Source organism: Salvelinus namaycush, chromosome 6, assembly GCF_016432855.1.
Source record: "Salvelinus namaycush isolate Seneca chromosome 6, SaNama_1.0, whole genome shotgun sequence".
Taxonomy (NCBI): domain Eukaryota; kingdom Metazoa; phylum Chordata; class Actinopteri; order Salmoniformes; family Salmonidae; genus Salvelinus; species Salvelinus namaycush.
Window position 1 is genome coordinate 27,491,692 of NC_052312.1, and position 22,524 is coordinate 27,514,215.

General features: G+C 41.2%; 1 protein-coding gene across 1 annotated transcript in view; it reads left to right on the forward strand.

Annotated features, from left to right (window-relative positions):
• The window catches only part of LOC120049054 (ankyrin repeat and BTB/POZ domain-containing protein BTBD11-A-like), a 191,620-nt gene extending 177,060 nt beyond the window's left edge, over positions 1-14,560 (forward strand). The window contains exons 11-14 of the mRNA XM_038995312.1: positions 2,868-2,949; positions 3,336-3,404; positions 4,564-4,677; positions 14,330-14,560. Coding sequence (XP_038851240.1) covers positions 2,868-2,949; positions 3,336-3,404; positions 4,564-4,677; positions 14,330-14,560 — 496 coding nt within the window. The remainder of the gene's footprint in view (positions 1-2,867; positions 2,950-3,335; positions 3,405-4,563; positions 4,678-14,329) is intronic.
• Positions 14,561-22,524: the final 7,964 nt, after the last annotated feature.

Genomic DNA, 22,524 nt, shown 5'->3' on the forward strand with positions numbered 1-22,524 from the left:
CCCACCGAATCAGTCGGTCCCGAACACCAAGCGGTACGTACTTACGGCCCGCCGGACACTGAGTAGGCGCGGGCTCCGCCCGTAGCGCCCGCTCGATGTCCGAGTCCACCTCCCATACCACTGGCGCTATCAGCCTCGAGGCGGGGATGATGGGAGTGGGTTCGGTGGTCCTATCCTCCGTGTCGTAAAGGCGGGACAGTGCGTCAGCCTTTACGTTTTGGGAGCCGGGTCTGTAGGACAACGTGAACCTAAACCGGGTGAAAAACATGGCCCACCTTGCCTGACGCGGGTTCAGTCTCCGAGCTGCCCGAATATACTCCAGATTCTGGTGGTCGGTCCAGATGAGAAAGGGGTGCTTAGCCCCCTCAAGCCAGTGTCTCCACACCTTCAGAGCCCGAAGTGGTACTAAATGCGGTTTTCCACTCGTCTCCTTTCCGAATACGCACCAGACTGTACGCGCTCCTGAGGTCCAGTTTTGTAAAGAACTGCGCTCCGTGAAATGATTCCACCGCCGAAGCAATGAGAGGTAGTGGGTAACTAAACCCCACTGTGATGGCATTTAGACCTCTATAATCAATACACGGACGCAAGCCTCCCTCCTTCTTCTTCACAAAAAAGAAACTCGAGGAGACGGGTGAGATGGAGGGCCGAATGTACCCCTGTCCCAGAGACTCCGCGACATATGTCTCCATAGCCAACGTCTCCTCTTGGGACAAAGGGTACACGTGACTCTTGGGAAGCGCAGCGTTAACCTGGAGATCTATCGCACAATCCCTACCGGGTCGATGTGGTGGTAATTTCGTCGCTTTCTTTTTACAGAAAGCGATTGCCAAATCGGCATACTCGGGGGGAATGCGCACCGTGGAACCCTGGTCTGGACTCTCCACCGACGTGGCACCAATGGAAACTCCCAGACACCTTCCAGAACACTCCTCTGACCACCCCTGGAGAACCCCCTGTCTCCACGAAATATTGGGATTGTGCCGGGCCAACCAGGGAATACCCAGCACCACTGGAAACGCAGGCGAATCAATAATAAAGAGACTGATACGTTCCCTATGATTCCCCTGCGTCACCATGTCCAGGGGAACTGTGGCCTCCCTGACCACCCTTGACCCTAATGGCCGGCTATCTAGGGAGTGCACGGGAAAGGGAGAATCTATCGGCACAAGCGGAACGCCCAACTTACGGGCGAGTCCGCGATCCATAAAGTTCCCAGCTGCACCTGAATCGACTAGTGCCCTATACTGGGAAGAGGGGAAAAAATAAAGGAAAAAAATTGAGACAAACATGTGACCAACAGGGGGTTCTGAGTGAGTTTGGTGCTGACTCACCTGGGGTGATCGAGAAGCTTTCCGCCTGACATCTCGACTCCCAGACAGACCCCCCCAGCACCGATCGGCCGTGTGTCCTCTCCGACCACAGCTGGTGCAGGGGAGGCCTCCTCCTCCGATACCCCTAGGCGCGGCCCCTCCCAACTCCATCGGGATGGGAGCCGGGGCGCTGGGTGGTGGAACACACAGGACCCTCTCCGAACGCCCGCGGGCAGCCAGCAGATTGTCCAGTCGGATGGACATGTCAATAAGCTCATCCAAAGAAAGAGCGATGTCCCGACACGCTAGCTCCCTGCGGACGTCCTCCCGGAGACTGCACCGGTAGTGGTCAATAAGGGCCCTGTCGTTCCACCCTGATCCCGCGGCCAAGGTCCGGAACTCCAGCGCGAAATCCTGTGCGCTCCTCTTCTCCTGCCTGAGATGAAATAGTCTCTCACCCGCCGCTCGGCCCTCTGGGGGGTGGTCAAACACGGCACGAAAACGACGGGTAAACTCCGGGTAGTGCTCCTTCGCTGAGTCCGGGCCATTCCAGACTGCGTTGGCCCACTCCAGAGCACGACCCGTTAGGCAGGAGACGAGGACACTCACCCTCTCCGCTCCCGAGGGAGTGGGGCGAACAGTGGCCAGGTATAGCTCCAGTTGGAGTAAGAACCCCTGACACCCTGCCGCCGCTCCATCATAATCCCTTGGGAGCGTAAGACGGAGCGCGCTGGAGCCGGGGGATGGAGAGTCCTGAGGGATGGGAGCCGAAGGTGGAGAGAGGAGCCCACTCCTCTCCCATCGCTCCATTCTCTCCATCATCTGGTCCATGGCTGATCCGATCCGATGGAGGACGGTGGTGTGGTGGAGAACCCGTTACTCCATCGATGGGAGAGGGTTGGCTGCTGCTCCTGCTGACTCCATTTTGGGGGTGCGGGATTCTGTAACGCCCTGGGTGTCGGGGGGTGCGAAGTCAGACGCAGGAACAGCAGAGCTTCAATATGTTGAGTCTTTAATGCCCAACTGGCAAACAAAATGTCCAACACGGACGTACTGGGTGTCATACACAACGGTCCAACGACACGAGAAACAAACCCAGTCCACAATAACAATATACACTCCCGAAATCCCAAAAGCTACAATATAACAATCCCGCACAAAGAAGCGTACGGGCTGGCTGACTAATAAAGCCACACTAATTAACAACTAACTGAACACAGGTGATACAAATAAACAATTAAGGAGGGGGAGGAAAAAGAGTCAGTGGCAGCTAGTAGGCCGGTGACGACGACCGCCGAGCGCCACCCGAACGGGAAGGAGAGCCTGCCTCGGTTGGAGTCGTGACAGTGGGTAAACGCTGATCGCTGTTGGCGGTGAATAAAGTAACGCTCTCTATACTTTCAATGCATTTTTCTGCAAAAGATGCTCATGCAAAATAAAATAAGGTGTTTACCAGTACAGCACTGGCCACATGTCACTAATGCAGACTACGACATACTCCTTTTGTTTTCTGACAACCTGTCTTCCCCACCTTTCTTTAATTATTTCATACAGGTTTAAATCCCTGCTCCAAAACAGACCAGCAGCAGAGAACACCTACATTGAGATCAGTCATGTCAAGTACAACATATTCCAGGTAGCCTACTGTATGTACTACTGTAACTAGGTTGCAATAATGTGTTATAGTAATGTGTTCATAGTTCAACTGGGATTCGCACCACAGCAATGTAGTATCTTAAACCTTCAAAGGGGGGCAGTCATGCTCATCATCGAGAGCAGATTACTACCCTCTGCTCAAGCACCCGAAAAAAACTAATTTAAAACTCCAGAGCTTTCTATATTTTTTAAATGCTATAGGGTGACATACTGTATATGAGTCAGTAATCATTCAATTGTACTCTTTAAGTACTCTCTCATTATGGCAAAACAGGTACAGTATTACCCTACCAGTACCAGTAATTCATTTAGGCTGTTCCTAATGTGTTGAGAAGCTTGAGTCATAACAACATTCCTATTTTACAGCTGGTCATGCAGTACCTGTATTGTGGAGGCACTGAGTCCTTGCACATCATGAATACTGAAATTATGGAGGTAAGAATTACTTTTTTTTAATATATATATTTTATTTCAATGACAATGCAGCCATACTTGTCACACAATCATTCTCAAACAGTTACACTGACAGAGCAGGTTTGCAAATCATACATACTGTATATACTGTGCCATGATTATTATCTATGCGTGTAAATTGTAAAATTACATTTTGTTTTGTGTTTTGTATCACTTCAAGAAATGTGTTTTATAAGCTCTTGTGGGCTGGGCACCGATTTGTGAATGACATAAAATACACCCGATCAAATTAGTGGATTCGGCCATTTCAGCCACACCAGATGCTGACAGGTGTATTAAAATCGAGCACAGTCATGCATAGACAAACATTAGCAGTAGAATGGCCTTACTGAAGAGCTCTGTGACTTTCAACGTGGCACCATCATAGGATCCTTTCCAACAAGTCTTTTCGGAAAATTTCTGCCCTGCTAGAGCTGCACCGGTCAACTGTATGTGTGGTTATTTTAAAGTGGAAACGTCTAGGAGCAACAACGGCTCAGCCGCATAGTAGTAGGTCACACAAGCTCACAGAACGAGACTGAAGTGCGTAGTGCGTAAAAATCATCTGTCCTCGGTTGGACACTCATTACACTCATTACAGAGTTCCAAACTATCTCTGGACGCAACGTCAGCACAAGAACAAGAGCTTCATGAAATGGGTTTCCATGGGCGAGCAGCCACACACAAGACTAAGATCACCATGCGCAATGCCAAGCGTCGGCTGGAGTGGTGTAAATCTGGGTTTGCCGGATGCAAGGAGAACGCTACCTGCCCCAATGCATAGTGCCAACTGTAAAGTTTGGTGGAGGAGGAATAATAGCATGGGGCTGTTTTTCATGGTTCCAGCTAGGCCCCATAGTTCCAGTGAAGGGAAATACAATGGCATTCAAGATAATTCTGTGCTTCCAACATTGTAACAACAGTTTGGGGAAGGCCCTTTCCTGTTTCAGCATAGCAACGCCCCGTGCACAAAGCGAGGTTCATACAGAATGCTTTTTTGAGATGGGTGTGGAAGAACTTGACTGGCCTGCACAGAGCTCTGACCTCAACCCCATCAAAAACTTTTTCATTTCATTACCCAGAAAGTCCAACCCACTTCTCACTGTGTGTGTTTCTGCTCTCTTTTCCCTCTCTTCCACAGCTCCTGTCTGCAGCAAAATTCTTTCAACTAGAGGCCCTTCAGCGACACTGTGAGATCATCTGCTCCAAGAACATTGCCGTGGAAACCTGTGTGGACATCTACAAACACGCTAAGGTGAGAGGAAATGGGAACAAGCCAAACGTATACAGTTCAAAATGTTTTCTAAAATGAGTTGAAATTGAAAAAACATTTGGTGTTCACAGGTGTATTTGTTTGTTTTAAAACTGCACAGGACCAAGGGAAAAAATTGAAATATAAATTGAGATTTTTCACTTCAAAGTCATAAATGTCCAAATTAATGTGGTTGGAGGCAAGCGATTTGTTAATCTCACCTGTGATAAGTTGCAGGTGCCTACAGGATAAAAATTGCCATTCAACCAGTTTTGAAACGAGAAGACAGAATATTTTGCTCCATTGCACATTTTAAAATTGTACATTTGTAACACATGAAGCTGTGGAAGAAAAAAAGGTGCTAAGTTGAACCATATAGGGTTCTTCGGTTTGTCCCCTTAGGGGAACCCTTTTTGGTGCAATGTAAAACCCTTTGCAGCCTCTATGTAAGTAAAACCCTTTGCAACCTCTATGTAGGTTTCTTCATAGAACCCCCTTTATCCTCTAAAGGTTCTTCCTAGCAGGACCAGCCTTATTAGCCTTTAAATTGTAACTCTTTATAAAATACTGTACATCATAAGGTCTTTCTTTGAGGGCCTAGTTTTGTATTCAAACTCTAGGTCTACAGGCCACATCAGGCCTACAAATCATTTTATGTGGGCTTGCAAAATGGTGTGTAAATCCAATTGAAACTTTGAATTATTCAGAATGACTGCCAGGGTAGGTACAATAAATTCTTCTTCTTCTTTTTTGGGATCGGGTTAGCGGATCGCATTCAACTTCAAGGTGCATACACTGCCACCTAATGTATTGAAGTGTGAGGCCAGTAACGGCCTACCTACATTAAATTCTCTTAAATATTCCTGTTCCTAAAAGTAAAAAAATTATCCACCTATTTCAAACTATTTCATAGAAATAATCACCACCCCATTCCACTACTTTGACCCTAACTGATCCCACACCAGGCCGACGGCCTGGGAGGACGGGACTCGTTTAACACACCTTGTAATTCTTCTACAGTACAACCTCGTACACCCAAGTACTTCTCTGCAGCTGCCACCACAACGTCTATTTTCTGTGATTTACATTCCATTTCTGCAGTACAGTTGATAACCATGGCAATGAATGCTAAGAAGCCAACATTACTGAAACACAAATTCGTATCACTCTGTATTGTCCAAGGCCTACTACTTCTCCTACTCACCCTTGAACCATCATCCTCTACTCTCTTCACTGACTCAGCATATGACACCTTCTGTTCTACTCTGACCCTGGCAACCTCAATCGCTCTCACACCAGACACTTCTGATCCCCAGCAACATGGACACCCCCACAATTAAGACACAGTTTTTTCCACCAATACTAGACATTCCTTTGTCCCATACACACTTGCCACGTGATCATAAGCTTGGTATGTGAAATACCTTAATGGGTTCTGCACAAAAGCTCTCACTGTATAACTTGCATATCCTAACATGACTTTATTAGGTAAAAACTCAAAAGGACAAACAACGTCGTCTCAGTTCGACCACGGTCACCACCGGGTCTGCGTTGGCACCAAACGGCTGGCTTCACAGACACAAGGAAATTTACATTTCCGTTGCTCCACCTCAACGCCACCCCAGTAATCACTCCTTTCAAAGGTGCCCTACTCCGGAGAGCAAAGCAAGTCACAGATCTTGTCCCTCATCAGGTGACACAAAGCGCCCGATCCCTCTGGACAGAAGAAATGCAGAAAATCATCACAAGTGGTACAATAAATTAATGGAACAACCTACATCATCTAAATTGAAACAATCTTCTCAGTAACAAATCCAACTAATAAAAGATTGGATTAGTTTAGAAAAATGTGTGTTTATTTGTCTTTTGTGTAGCATAAGATTAATCAACCAATCAACGTACATGCAAAAACATAGATATTGAAAAAAACTGTAATGAAAATCACCCTGCAATAGAGCATGCTAGGAAATATGACAATGATGGACATGCTTTTTGTGTGTTTCACAACACACAGAGTAAAAATCACACACTTAATTCTGGTTATTAACACCATGTCGTGACTTGACTACCATTAATGTGATGACTGCTATTTATTGAATAATTACCTACTACATTTAATTATTACTCGATTTAAATTAATCTTGTAACAATTAACTCATTAGGAATTTGGGCATCACAGGAAAAGCTTTAAGAATATATAGATCTCATACCAGTCATTAATTAATAATTTCCTCATATCAGTCTCATGCTGAATGTCGTAGACTCCGTAAATCTGCACAAACCCGGGTCTCACAGATAATTCTGTACCACACAAATTGATTTGAATATTTATTTACTAACAAGCTAAATGATAACATAAGATACACTCACACATAGGTTATTGATTAGAAACGATATATGATGACAACAGGTCTCTAGCGGACCACCACAATATGACACTGGTTACCCAAGATGAGATTAAAAGAGAGAGACAGAGAGCAAGAGAGAAAGAGAAACAACTCTTAAGTTAGCCCTAATACCTTGCCACGAACTGCCACTCTTATGGGTAATAAGTAATGCATGTATTTACGTGTTGAAGGTATTCGTCGGGTATCTCTGTTGGGCCCAGGCCTTTGTGGGCCGGGTTCCACTTGGTGATAAGGGTTCGACAGAAGCCTTGTTCTTTGGATGGCCCCCTCCTTCGTTCTCGGTGTAAGTCTCTGATTGTCCACAAGATGTCACACTGTCCTTCTTAGTTGTCTGTTTACTTGCATTCGTTCTGGAAGAGTGGTCTCCTGAGGAAAGCTAATCAGCTGTGTCGATGATCCCAGATTGGTGATGAAAGCCGTGTAGACAAATGATGATTTGAAGAGAATAACCTGATGGTTCTGCTTAACCTCTAACGCCTACCAAACCCGGATCCGGGAGCCCCCCCATCACAAAAGCTGACTAGCATAGCCTAGCCTAAAGCCACAGGGATATCATATAATAAAATGTTCATGAAATCACAAGTCCAAGACACCAAATGAAAGATACACATCTTGTGAATAAAGCCATCATTTCTGATTTTTAAAATGTTTTACAGGGAAGACAAAATATGTAAATCTATTAGCTAACCACGTTAGCAAAAGACACCACTTCCATACTCCACCATTTTCTTACTGCATCATTAGCTATCACAAATTCGACCAAATAAAGATATAAATAGCCACTAACCAAGAAACAACCTCATCAGATGACAGTCTGATAACATATTTATTGTATAGCATAGGTTTTGTTAGAAAAATGTGCATATTTCAGGTATAAATCATAGTTTACCATTGCAGCCCCGATCACAACTCTCACTAAAATGACTAGAATAACTACAGAGACCATCGTGTATTAGCTAATTACTCATCATAAAACATTTCTTAAAAATACACAGCGTGCAGCAGATGAAAGACACAGATCTTGTGAATCAAGACAATATTTCAGATTTTCTAAGTGTTTTACAGCGAAAACACAATATAGCGTTATATTAGCTTAGCACAATAGCGAACATCACACCAGCATTGATTCAAGGCAAAAATAGCTATAACGTATAAACCACCAAAATATATTAATTTTTTCACTAACCTTCTCAGAATTCTTCAGATGACAGTCCTGTAACATCATATTACACAATGCATATAGAGTTTGTTCGAAAATGTGCATATTTAGCGGCACAAATTGTGCTTATACAATGAGAAAAGTAGCCAAGAGCTCAAGCAATCTGTCCGGCGCCATCTTGGAAAGCCACCTATTCTTATCGAAAACTATTCATAAACTTGACTAAAAAAATACAGGTTGGACAGCAATTGAAAGACAAATTAGTTCTTAATGCAATCGCTGAATTACATTTTTTAAATTATCGTTACTGCGCAATACAGGCTGCGATAACGCAATGCTATACTGCAAGAAATGGCGTCTCATGCATTTTACTTTTTTCAACAGAACAATTAATTAACAGCATAAAGACTGCTTACTATTAGCTGAGCTTCAATCAGAATCTTGGGCAAGGTGTCCTTTCTTCAAAACAATCGTCTTTTGGCTGAAAGATGTCCTCTTGTCCAGTCGAATTAGCCGCTAAACGTTAGCCACCCACTGGAGAGGTGCCCAACTAGTGGAAGCGCGTCACAAAGAAATCCAGGAAAATCGCAATAAACTGCTATAAACTGCTATAAGTCGGTTTAAATTAACTACCTTATGATGTCTTTAACACCTATAACGAATAAAAACATGACCGGAGATATAGAACTACTAAAACGAAAGCGTTTGCAGGACGTCATTGTGATGTCTTCTTGGTCCGGGCGCACCGCTGAAAAGGACGGTACTTCCTGTTCCACGGTCTAATATAAGGTCCCAGATTGTGCAATCGACTCCATTCAAATTCTCACCGCTTACTGACATCTAGAGGAAGGCGTATGCAGTGCATGTACCCTCATAGCTTACATGGGGACTTATAAACTGACCTTAGAACAGGGACCTCGATTTCTGAAATCTCACTCCCTGACAGGAAATGTGCTGCAGAAAGAGTTCTGTTTCACTCAGAGAAATAATTCAAACGGTTTTAGAAACTAGAGAGTGTTTTCTATCCAATAGTAATAATAATATGCATATTGTACGAGCAAGAATTGAGTACGAGGCAGTTTAATTTGGGCACTATTTTTCCCAATGGTGAAACAGCGCCCCCATATTGACAAGAAGTTAAATTCACCTTCTTAGATACAGTACATAGAACATGTTACTAAACCGTAGCATTAATTGTTAAGAGGTTCCTTTGTCTTCTTCAACCTCGTGCTGCGTTTGGGCGTCGTAGACCTCAGCTGCAGGTCGTGGGCATCCATATGTTAATTCTTAACTCAAATGCTTTATACCCTTGTGTAAAAAGGGGGCGTTTACGTCATGCTGACAAGCTCTCTGGGTTCCCTAGGGCGTGTCTAGTTACGAGGCATGGTATCACAATTTTCTATGATCTCGTTATAGAACTAAAATCACAATCTTATCGTAACAAAAACATTCTCTTTATCCTGGATATTTTCTACACAACGTAAAGTATGTAAACATGATATACACATTGTGAAAGCCCTTCAAGGTACAATGTTTTTGTTATGTCTTCATTTAACTTTTAGTGACATCACAAAATAGACATTAATCTTCCACATTCCATCACTCATCATTACCAACATTCGGAGGATGAAAAATACTGTCCTGGTGTCAAGTGTTTGATGTTGAAGTTCTTGGACCTTTTTATAAGGCACATAGCCATTCTGATCAGGCCCCAAAGTGAATCGTCTGCTGCCTATGGTTTACGATCAAGTGAGGTGTCATTAAACTCCCACATCCATCCCTCTTCCCCTCTGCGGGAGAGAGAGAGAGCGCTGTAGAGCTGATACATTGTAACCTAATCCTTGGATCCTCACAGGATAGTCATGACAACCAACTTGGGTTATTTTACATCACTGGCCCTCTCCAGTGGTGTAAAATTGTTAAGATAATTTAACTCCTTAACTTCTCTGGGATATGTGGGACGGTAGCGTCCCACGAGGCCAAAATCCAGAAAAAATGTAGCGCGCCAAGTTCAAATATATTACTATAAAAATCAATCTTTCATGAAATCACACATGAAAGACACCAAATTAAAGCTACACATGTTGTGAATCCAGCCAACATGTCTGATTTCAAAAAGGATTTACGGGGAAAGCACACGAAACAATTATGTTAGCTCAGTACATAGCCACAGAAAAACACAGCCATTTTCCCAGCAAAAGATAGTAGTCACAAAAAGCAGAAATAGAGATAAAATGAATCACTAACCTTTGATGATCACCAGATAACACTCATAGGACATCATGTTACACAATACATTTATGTTTTGTTCGATAATGTGCATATTTACATCCACAAATCATGGTTTACATTGGCGCTATGTTCAGAAATGCCTCCAAAATATCCAGAGAAATTGCAGAGAGCCACGTCAAATAACAGAAATACTCATCATAAACTTTGATGAAAGATACATGTTTTACACAGAATTAAATAAACACTTGTTCTTAATGCAACCGCTGTGTCAGATTTTAAAAAACACTTTACGTAAAAAGCACACCATGCAATAATCTGAGACGGCACTCAGATTGAACAAAATTTCTCCGCCATGTTGGAGTCAACAGAAATACGAAATTACATCATAAATATTCCCTTACCTTTGATTATCGTCATCAGAATACAATGCCAGGAATCCTAGTTCCACAATAAATCGTTGTTTTGTTCGATAATGTCCATTACTTATGTCCAATTAGCTACTTTTGCTAGCATGTGTAGTACACGTGTCCAAACGCTCGTGCAGATGCAGGCAAACGTCGGACGAAAACTTCAAAAAGTTATATTACAAGTCGAATAAACTGGTCAAACTTAGTAGAGAATCAAAACTGTTAAAACAATGTCTGTGAGTATAACAGAACTGATATGGCAGGCAAAAACCTGAGGAAAATCCATCCAGGATATGGGATATTTTTGATGTGGGTACTTTTCTATTGAATGCCTATACAGTATCTGTTGGGTTTGGGCCCGGATTGCAGCTCCTATGGCTTCCACTAGATGTCAACAGTCTTTAGACATTGTTTCAGGCTTGTATTCTGAAAAATGAGGAAGAATGAGACCATTTTCTATGTGGCATGCAGAATGTACCAGAGCTGTTTGGCGCGCGTGACCGATTGCGCACCGTTCGTTGTTTTTCCTTTCTATTGAAGACGCTATTGTCCGGTTGAAATATTATTGATTATTTAGACAATAGACAACCTGAAGATTAATTATAAATATCGTTTGACATGTTTCGACGAACTTTACAGGTACTATTAGGATGTAATTGTCTGCATGTCGTGACCGCCTTTGAGCCAGTGGAATACTGAACAAAATGCGCCGACAAAACACAGTTTTTGGGACATAAAGAGGGAATTTATCAAACAAAACAAACATTTATTGTGTAACAGGGACTCTTGAGAGTGCAAACATATGAATATCATCAAAGGTAAGCGATTCATTTTATCGCTATTTCAGACTTTTTGTAATTCCTTTACTTGGTTGTAAAATGTTTGTATGCTTTTGTAAGCGGGGCGCTGTCCTCAGATAATCGCATGGTATGCTTTCGCGGTAAAAGCCTTTTGATATCTGACACAGCGGCTGGATTAACAAGTAGTTAATCTTTAAACCGATGTATAACACTTCTATTTTTATGAATTCATTTGACTATTTATATATTTTGAATTTGGCGCTCTGCAATTTCACCAGATGTTGGCCAGGTGGGACGGTAGCGCCCATAAGAAGTTAAAACATGCTCACATATATCTTTTTAAATTCATCAGAATACTTTAACACTCCTGATGTTAAAGTTTGAACACTGAGGTAAACACTAATGCTTACTACTTAAAACTTACTGTCAATATGGGGGCGCTGTTTCCACTTTGGAAAAAATCGTGCAAAAATTAAACTGCCTCGTACTCTATTCTAGATCGTACAATATGCATATTATTATTACTATTGGATAGAAAACACTCTCAAGTTTCTACAACTGTTTGAATTATATCTGTGAGTAAAACAGAACTCATTTTGCAGCAAACTTCCAGACAGGAAGTGAAAAATCTGAAAACGATGCTCTGTTCAAGGGCCTACCTATTGAATTGCCTTATATTTATGGATATGCATGCACTGCATACGCCTTCCACTAGATGTCAACAGGCAGTGGAAGGTGGAATGGGGTGTCTAGCTTGATCTGAGGTCGAACAAGAGCTCTTGGAATGACGTGACCAGAATTTCCTTTGTCTACCAGTGCGCGGGAAGTACCTCCATATTGTCTTATGATAAGCGTTAGGTATACAGGGCTAATATCTCCGGCTTTGTTTTTATTTGATACATATTAGAAAAACATCATAAAGTAGGTTTTTTCAACCGAGTTTCATCAGTTTATTCAACGTTTAATGGGACTTTTGGAGTTTTCCGTTCTATGCGTCAAGAGAAGATGGGCATGTTCGCGCCACATGGCTAGCCTTGTGGAGCGAATTCGACAGGAGAGAAGGACATTCTAAAACCAAACAACGATTTATTCTGGACAAAGGACTCCTTGTACAAGATTCTGATGGAAGCTCAGCAAAAGTAAGAACAATTTATGATGTTATTTCGTATTTCTGTGGAAAATGTTTAGTCCTATTATCCGCCCTTTTTGCGGGCGCTGTCTCGCTATAACGTAAGCTGTTTGTTATGGTAAAGTTATTTTTTAAAATCTAACACGGCGGTTGCATTAAGAACTAGTGTATCTTTCATTTGCTGTCCAACATGTATTTTTTAGTAAAGTTTATGATGAGTTCTTTGGTCAGATTAGGTGAGTGTCAAAACTAGCTCCGGACAATTTGGTGAATCGATGCTACATATTCACTATGTATAACCACGGTTTGCAGCTCTAAATATGCACATTTTCGAACAAAACATAAGTGTATTGTATAACCTGATGTTATAAGACTGCCATCTGATGAAGTTGGTGAAGGTTAGTGATTAATTTTATATCTTTTGCTGGTTTTTGCGATCGCTACCTTTTGCTGCTAATAAATGCATTTGTGTGTTTGGCTATTGTGGTAAGCTAATATAATGCTATATTGTGTTTTCGCTGTAAAACACTTAAAAAATCGGAAATATTGGCTGGATTCACAAGATGTTTATCTTTCATTTGCTGTACACCATGTATTTTTCATAAATGTTTTATGATGAGTATTTAGGTATTTCACGTTGCTCTCTGTAATTATTCTGGCTGCTTTGGTGATATTTTTGATTGTAGCTGCAATGTAAAACTATGATTTATACCTCAAATATGCACATTTTCGAACAAAACATAGATTTATTGTATAACATGTTATAAGACTGTCATCTGATGAAGTTGTTTCTTGGTTAGTGACTAATTATATCTCTATTTGGTCGGTTTTGTGATAGCTACCTATGCGGTAGAAAAATGGTGAAAATATGCGGTTGAGTCTTTTGCTGTTGTGGTTAGCTAATAGAAATACATATTGTGTTTTCGCTGTAAAACATTTAAAAAATCGGAAATGATGGCTGGATTCACAAGATGTTTATCTTTCATTTGCTGTATTGGACTTGTGATTTCATGAAAATTATATTATATGATATCCCTGTCGCGTTAGGCTAGGCTATGCTAGTCAGCTTTTTTGATGAGGATGCTCCCGGATCCGGGATGGGTAGTAATGAAAGGTTAAAAGAAAGAAAAACATTTGTAATAAAAAGCTTATTCAGATGCAGACTTGACTTTCAAATAATCCTTCTTGCCTTCCAATAATCATCAAAGAACCCTTTCTTCCAAAAAAGGTTCTTAGGAAGAAAAAGATTCTATGTAGAACTCTTTGCCTTACATAGAATCATTGTCTTCCAAATATGATTCTTCAGATAAACTGTTCTTGGTAGAACCCTATCCCTCTGCAAAGATTTTGTAACCCTATTTTCTAAGAGTCTACAGTAAAAGAGGATAAAACATAGGTAGGCAAGATAACCATGCATGATACAATGTGTATGTATCAGACATAAAAAAAACACAAGTGACAGAGAGGGCATTGTGACAGAGTGAGTTAAGGTTCTGACTGTATCCTTATGCCCTGTTTAGTTCCTCTGTGCCAATGAGCTGGCGGCCTTCATCGAAGGCTTCTTCCTGAAAAACATGGTGCTGCTGATTGAGGTGGAGGCTTTCAAACAACTACTGTACGAGATGCCTGTTACAGTGAGCCCCGGACCCTGCCTGAGCCCCATCTCCGATGTCCTCCATGACCTTGAGAAAACTCTAGCCACCCGCATCCAGTCAATTCACCTCTCCTCCTCCAAGGGCTCCATCGTGTGACCTCTCTGGGTTATTAAAACACACTTACAACCACCCAGAAACGTTACTGCAACATCCACAACCCCAGTTCATTCACCTGTCCCCTGATGTTAACATTTTCATAACATCCCTTTAATGTTACTGCTATATCAAACCTTGTCCATCTACCTGTCCACGCTAGGGAGTGCTGTTGGTTTATGTGACAGGTATGGGTGCTAACGCTTTCACAACATTGCTGCAGAGTTACACTGCAGCGTCCAGCCATCTGACAGCTCCATTGTCGTCTCTTTGTTACAGGTTTGAACATTGTTGTAATACTCCTCTAACGTCACTGCACCATATAATCCATAAAGGAAACATAAAAAAAAAAATGTATGACTTGTTACAGGCGTATAATATGCCCATGGTAATAAAATGTACAATTGTATTTCATATGAAATGCATACGTAGAATAGGTCCCTTTTGCTGAAAGAGTGGAATAACTTGTAGAATAAAAACTAGTTAGTATCTGGTATGAGAGTTTACTTGGCTATGTAATATATTTTTTTTGTAGAATTAGGATGCAAATCTGTTTGGTGACAGAGCAGGTCACTAAAGTAAAGGAAAAAATGTCAAACATTAACTTTAACTAAACCAACCCCCAAAACACTAAAAAAAATCTGGTTGTTTTTATGGTAACTTAGTGGCAGCCAGTTACTGTAAAAAAAAAGATACAGTATGCTACTATAAATTCCAAAGAAACTTTGGTTTAACAGTAAATTACTTTACATTACAATAGTGTACTGTTAAATCAAAGTTTTTTTTAATTAACGGAAAGTTACCATAAGTTGTTTTTAAGTTACAATAAAAAACAACATGATTTGTTTTACTGTGTATTCTTTGGAAGTGCATTGTAGCAATGATTTGAGAGTGATTTGAGAATGTAAACACATATGCCAACTCATTCTCTTCATGTGTTGGACAGCATCTCACTCAGTCGTCAATAAAGTATGCGCTGATGGAAAGTTTATCAGAGGAACTTTCACAACTGACCAATACTTCAGTGCTCCTTGAACTGTACTCCAAACAATCATTATCAATTTATGTTTGAAACATGGATGTTCAACTTGGACCAAACTTATGATATATTTATGAACAATGTCAATCATTTGCATGACACCTCTCAACTGTACTACCCTACTGTTACGTTTCAGCAGAGCCAACCTCATAGACTACTTTGGAGGGAAGTGAAGAGTTTTCTCTCTATGACGAGTCATAGACTCATAATGGAAGTCTCGAGAAGGAAGGGTCTTCATGCTGTAATTGGGAGAAACAAGGTAAATATGTCATGAAAGTCAATTCTGTTGGTCATTCTTTCTACAACTAATGTACAGTATATTTAATTCACCTACAGTTGCTTGGCTAACAGCATTGCTCTTGTTGGATGTGTTACCTGCACAAACATTGTTCTTAAATGTACAATTCTGGTAATGCAAAGTTGCATGTTAAATGTACAGTATGAATCTTTAGATTTTTCTGTAATAAGACTTTTTTTCAAAATGTGTGTGTCATGCAGATTGGTATAAGTGAGTAAGGTATTAGTCTCTGATATATGTAGAATTTCAAGCATGGGATGTTTTCCTTCTACACTGTGCAACTACTGATGCATTCCAAATAATTAAGGTTAAAAGGTAACACAGTAGTTCTTAGGTGATCTCCAAAATAGTCGATTGCCATGATAAGACATTGTTAACGCATCTCATTCTTGAGCGGTATGACGGCTGCGTGGTCCCATGGTGTTAGTACTTGTGTACTATTGTTTGTATAGATGGACGTGGTACCTTCAGGCGTTTGGAAATTGCTCCCAAGGATGAACCAGACTTCTGGAGGTCTACAATTCTTTTTCTGAGGTCTTGGCTGATTTCTTTTTGAATTTCCCATGATTTCAAGCAAAGAGGCACTGAGTTTGAAGGTAGGCCTTGAAATACATCCACAGGTACACCTCCAATTTACTCAAATGATGTCAACTAGCCTATCAGAAGCTTCTAAAGCCATGACATCATGTTTAGTTTGAACGTGCAGATTGGCACTAAGAAAAGCGGGAACGTTTCCCTAGTCAGCGCCATTATTAGTGTTGCTCTGTGCTACCCAGTGTGGCGGGGTGGGGGTCCACCCCCCCTCCCCCTTCCTTCCCCATGGGCTAGGTCCGTCTTCCGTGTCCAGCTCTGTGGCCCATCCCGTGCCCCCTGCCCTCGTGCCTTGAACCTTGCACGCTTTCAGTGGATACAGCTGGAGAACTGCAAGACAATACCAATTTGCGCCACTCCGGGGCAACGCCTACCTTCAAACTCAGTGCTTATTTGCTTGATATCATGGGAAAATCTAAAGAAATCAGCCAAGACCTCAGAAAAAGAATTGTAGACCTCCACAAGTCTGGTTCATCCTTGGGAGCAATTTCCAAACTCCTGAAGATACCATGTTCATCTGTACAAACAATAGTATAAAACACCATGGGAAGTATAAACATTGCAGCCGTTATACCACTCAGGAAGGAGACGCGTTCTGTCTCCTAGAGATGAATGTACTTTGGTGCGAAATGTGCAAATCAACTCCAGAACAACAGCAAAGGACCTTGTAAATATGCTGGAGGAAACAGGTACAAAAGTATCTATATCCACAGTAAAACAAGTCCTATGTCGCCATAACCTGAAAGGCCGCTCCTCAAGGAAGAAGCCACTGCTCCAAAACCGCCATAAAAAATCCAGACTACGGTTTGCAACTGGACATGGGGACAAAGATCGTACTTTTTGGAGAAATGTCCTCTGGTCTGATGAAATAAAAATATAATTATTTGGCCATAATGACCATCATTATGTTTGGAGGAAAAAGGGGGAGGCTTGCAAGCCAAAGAACACCATCCCAACCGTGAAGCACGGGGTGGCAGCATCATGTTGTGGGGGTGCTTTGCTTCAGGAGGGACAGATGCACTTCACAAAATAGATTACATCATGAGGTAGGGAAATAATGTGGAAATATTGAAGCAACGTCTCAAGACATCAGTCAGGAAGTTAAAGCTTGGTCGCAAATGGGTCTTCCAAATAGACAATGACCAACAAGCATACTTCCAAAGTTGTGGCAAAATGCCCTACGGACAACATAGTCAAGAATGGAGTGGCCATTCCAAAGCCCTGACCTCAATCTTAGAGCACATTTGTGGGCAGAACTGAAAACGCGTGTGCGAGCAAGGAGGCCTACAAACCTGACTCAGTTACACCAGCTCTGTCAGGAGGAATGGGCCAAAATTCACCCAACTTATTGTGGGAAGCTTGTGGAAGCCAACCTGAAACGTTTGACCCAAGTTAAACAATTTAAAATAATTGCTACCAAATACTAATTGAGTGTATGTAAACTTCTGACCCACTGATGAAAGAAATAAAAGCTGAAATAAATCATTCTCTCTACTATTATTCTGACATTTCATATTCTTAAATATAGTCCACAAAGAACACTACAGTGAACACTAATGTGAAGTTTGCAAAAACTCTACAGTGAATACAATAGTGTACTGCAGTCATATTCAAAAAATAATACAGTGAATACTACAGTATACCACAGTCATGTCAGCAAAAACAATACCGTAAATATTACAGTATACTACACTCACGTCTGCGTAAACACTAGAGTCAATGCTATAGTAATGTAAAAAAAAAACACCACAGTCAATACCATAGTATACTACAGTCATGTCCTCAAAACCACAGTAAATAATACAGTAAGGTACGCAAAACACTACAGTGAATACTATAGCATACTGCAGTCATGTTCGCAAAAACTATACAGTGAATAGTCCAGTATACTACAGTCATATCTGCTGAAACACTACAATAAATACCGTAGTATACTACAGTCATCTCCGCTAAAACACAACAGTGAATACTAAAGTATACTACAGTCATGTCAGCAAATACATTAGAGTAATTGGTACAGTATACTACAGTCATGAGAGAGAATAAAGTAGACGGCACAGGTCCAAATTTTGATTTATGACCCTATGTCCGACGCGTACATGCCCAAATATGGGCATCCGGCCAGGATATCCTGTTCCTGTTGTCATGTGTTAGAGGGTGTGTTATTTTATATCTATATTGCATCTATTCCTTTGAAATTACATGATGATTGATGTGTAGGGACCTGGTTGAACTGGGGGGATCTGTGTTTGAACATTTCAAAGAGAATGGCCCCACACCCCCTATTTTATTGTCCTTAGGGCTGTTGTCTATGAAGCAGGAATGTCTGGGTGGGGGATTGTGTGTGTGTGCGTGTGTGTGTGTAAATCTCTACAGGGGTGTTAGAAACAAGGTCCATTCTCATTATGTACATTTCAAGCTTTCAACAACAATAAAACAGCCATCTAAATAATGTTTCTCGGCCTAAACACACTGTTGAGTTTCCTATTTAGGTCTCTTTATTTGTACATGCACCGAGCTTCCAAGTGGCTCCAGCCTATGGATGTTCGGTGCATGTACACCGTGGGGATTTTGAATAGAGGTAGATTAGAACCCCAATGTAATAGGGGTAAGAAAAGATCATAAAGTTAATTTCAGATTCAGGTTTAGGGGTTAATAACTTTAGGGAAACCACTTTTCACACTATGTACAGACATAGAGAGCCAACACATAAAGGTGTAACAGGGATGAATGGATATTCAATGTACAACAGTAGTCTTCTGTAACAAGCAATAAGTGTTAAATATGTTTTACATACATCCATGACTGAACGGCTTCACAAACTCCTTGTAAAGGTTATGTAAGTAAGCGGTAACAGGCCTCATTCAGCAGTCTAGAGATTAACCTAGAGACACCAAAAACAGCAATGTTTAGAGCAGCTAGGTGTTTATTCCCCATGTAAGGGGAGGCAAAGAGCGGCTTTACCTAACTCTGTGTAGAACATAGTAATTTCCAGAGTTAGCAATCCCTGAAGGGGATCAGAGGAGAGCTGCTCTCCAGGGTGGGGGCTGTCACAGTCAATCATGACAGCCTCTTTTTGAAAGGCCTTTACTTATGATTTAAACAAATTCAATTTCTACCCAGCTTATTAATTAATGCTGTGGGATACATCAGGTGTTTCTTGGTAATCTTAAACACATCTACAGTGAAACAAAAGTGTATACTCTACACACATGTTTATGGACATTTAAAAAAGAACGCAGTAACATGACAGATATAGTAAAGACGCTACAAAAAAAAATATATTAGTTCGTATGTATTTTCCAAAGCCTGTCTGGATGTGAACGACATTGTGCCAGGAAAACTTACGGAGATGGGGCTTGTGTGGGATATCCTACGAGCAAGAGAGCCTGTCTTGATGCGGGTGAATTGGAGACGGATGGGGGTCAGGGCTAGCCTGCCCCTTTATCTGTAATAAAGGAATAGTAAAAATGTTTTAAATAACTATAAGATGTTTTAAAAAGGTCTGTACTAAATATTCTGAATTAAATCAATGGTTTTAAAGAGGTATCTGACCTTTAACGAAGGGGCTCTGTCTTTTAGATCTATCATCATGCATGTCTCGGAGAAAAATAATTTCAGAAAAGACGTGTGCGTGCGCGGGTGTGCGTGTGCCGGGCCAGTAGGTGTGTGTGTTTCAAAACAAAAGGGGGTGGGGGTGTGTGTCACTGCATGGGGCGTTTGAAACCAAAAAGGTGCATGAGGCTGTTTTAGAATTGGGTGTGCGAATTGGGTGGCACTTTCGATTCCTTAATTCTTATGGCAGCAGCCCGACGCCGGTACACTTATGACAACAGCCACTTCAAGTGCAGGGCGCAAAATTCAAAATATATATTTTTTTAATATTTAACTTTCACACATTAACAAGTCCAATACAGCAAATGAAAGGTACACATCTTGTGAATCCAGCCAACATGTCCGATTTTTAAAATGTTTTACAGCGAAAACAGCACGTATATTTATGTTAGCTCACCACCAAATACAAAAAAGCACAGACATTTTTCACAGCACAGGTAGCATGCACAAAGCCAACCTAACTAACCAAGAACCAACCAAACTAACCAACAAACAACTTCATCAGATGACAGTCTTATAACATGTTATTCAATAAATCTATGTTTTGTTCGAAAAATGTGCATATTTCAGGTATAAATCATAGTTTACATTGCAGCTACAATCAGAAATTGCACCGAAAGCAGCCATAATAATTACAGACACCAACGTCAAATACCTAATTACTCATTATAAAACATTTCTGAAAAATACATAGTGTACAGCAAATGAAAGACAGGCATCTTGTGATTCCAGACAATATTTCCGATTTATTAAGTGTTTTACAGCGAAAACAAAATATAGCGTTATATTAGCTTACCACAATAGCCAGAAAGACATGCCATTTCCCAGTAGCAAAAGGTTAGCGATCGTAACGAACAAGCAAAAGATATATAATTTTTGACTAACCTTGATATTCTTCATGAGATGACAGTCCTATAACATCAGGTTATACATACACTTATGTTTTGTTCGAAAATGTGCATATTTAGAGCTGAAATCAGTGGTTATACATTCTGCTAACGTAGCTATTTTGTCCCACAACGTCTGGATTTTTTTCTGACACTTTTTATGACACACATATTCTGACCAAATGACTTTTCATAAACATAACTAAAAAATACATGTTGTATAGGAAATGATAGATCCATTAGTTCTTAATGAAATCGCAGTGTTAGAATTCTAAAAATAACTTCATTACGATATGCAGCTTCGGTATAGCTAGAGTACCCAAACGTTGGGCGTCGGCGACTAGTTCACATGTACGACAGATATATGAAATAGCATCATAAAATGTTTCTTACTTTTGCTGATCTTTCATCAGAATGTTGGACAAGGTGTCCTTTGTCAAGAACAATCGTTGTTTGGATTTAGAACGTCCATTATCCCTCTCGATTCAGCAAGCACACTAGCCAGGTGGCACGACGCTCTCCATGTCAACAAACGGAAGAGAACGGAACACGGCAAAACTCCCGAAAAATGTTCAATAATCTGATTAAACTATATTGAAAAAACATACTTTACGATGATATGGTCACATGTATCAAATAAAATCAAAGCCGGAGATATTAGTCATCCATAACGGCAGCTAAACAGAAGGCAAATCCATGTCTCTCTTCGCGCCTGCCTGAAAACAGGAAATGGAGGATACGTCATTCTATGAGCTGTAATTCGAGTCCAGATCAAGTTACACAGTCCATTTCTTCTCTCACTCCTTGTCGACATCTAGTGGAAGACGTATGAAGTGCATCTAAACTAATAAATAACAAGGGATTTAATAGGCAGCCCCTGGAACAGAGCCTCAATTTCAGACTTTCCACTTCCTGTCAGGAAGTTTGCTGCAGAATGAGTTCTGTTTCACTCACAGATATAATTCAAACGGTTTTAGAAACTAGAGAGTGTTTTCTATCCAATAGTAATAATAATATGCATATTGTACGAGCAAGAATTGAGTACGAGGCCGTTTGAAATGGGCACCTTTTATCTGGCTACTCAATACTGCCCCTGCAGCCCAAACAGGTTAAATCGCTCTCCCTCGAGAACGGTAGACCCAATTTAAAAATCGTTTCCGCCTTTGAGAAGCAGAGAAGTGGAGGAAGATTTTAAGCCAAACTATGTTTGCCTAACTGTTTGTTTAGTGGTCAAAACGATAGTTGTTTGGAAAGTAATGATTTGCCTTGCTGCTGACATGATTTACAGACACTTGAAAGAGAGGCGATGGGTCACGAAAACTGCTATAGTTACAGATTGGTAGCCCCGATTTGAAATCCGACTTTGTCTATGAAGAGCAGAGAAGCAGAGGAAGATTTTAGGTTTTGGACTTTTTTCCTCAAAAACGTTCCCGAAAGTGGTCAAAACGACCGTTGTTTGGGAAAGTTTGAACAACACGTGGTAATGGAGTTACAAAAACAGCTGTACCGTAAGTTCCGTACGAAATATTTTGAATCC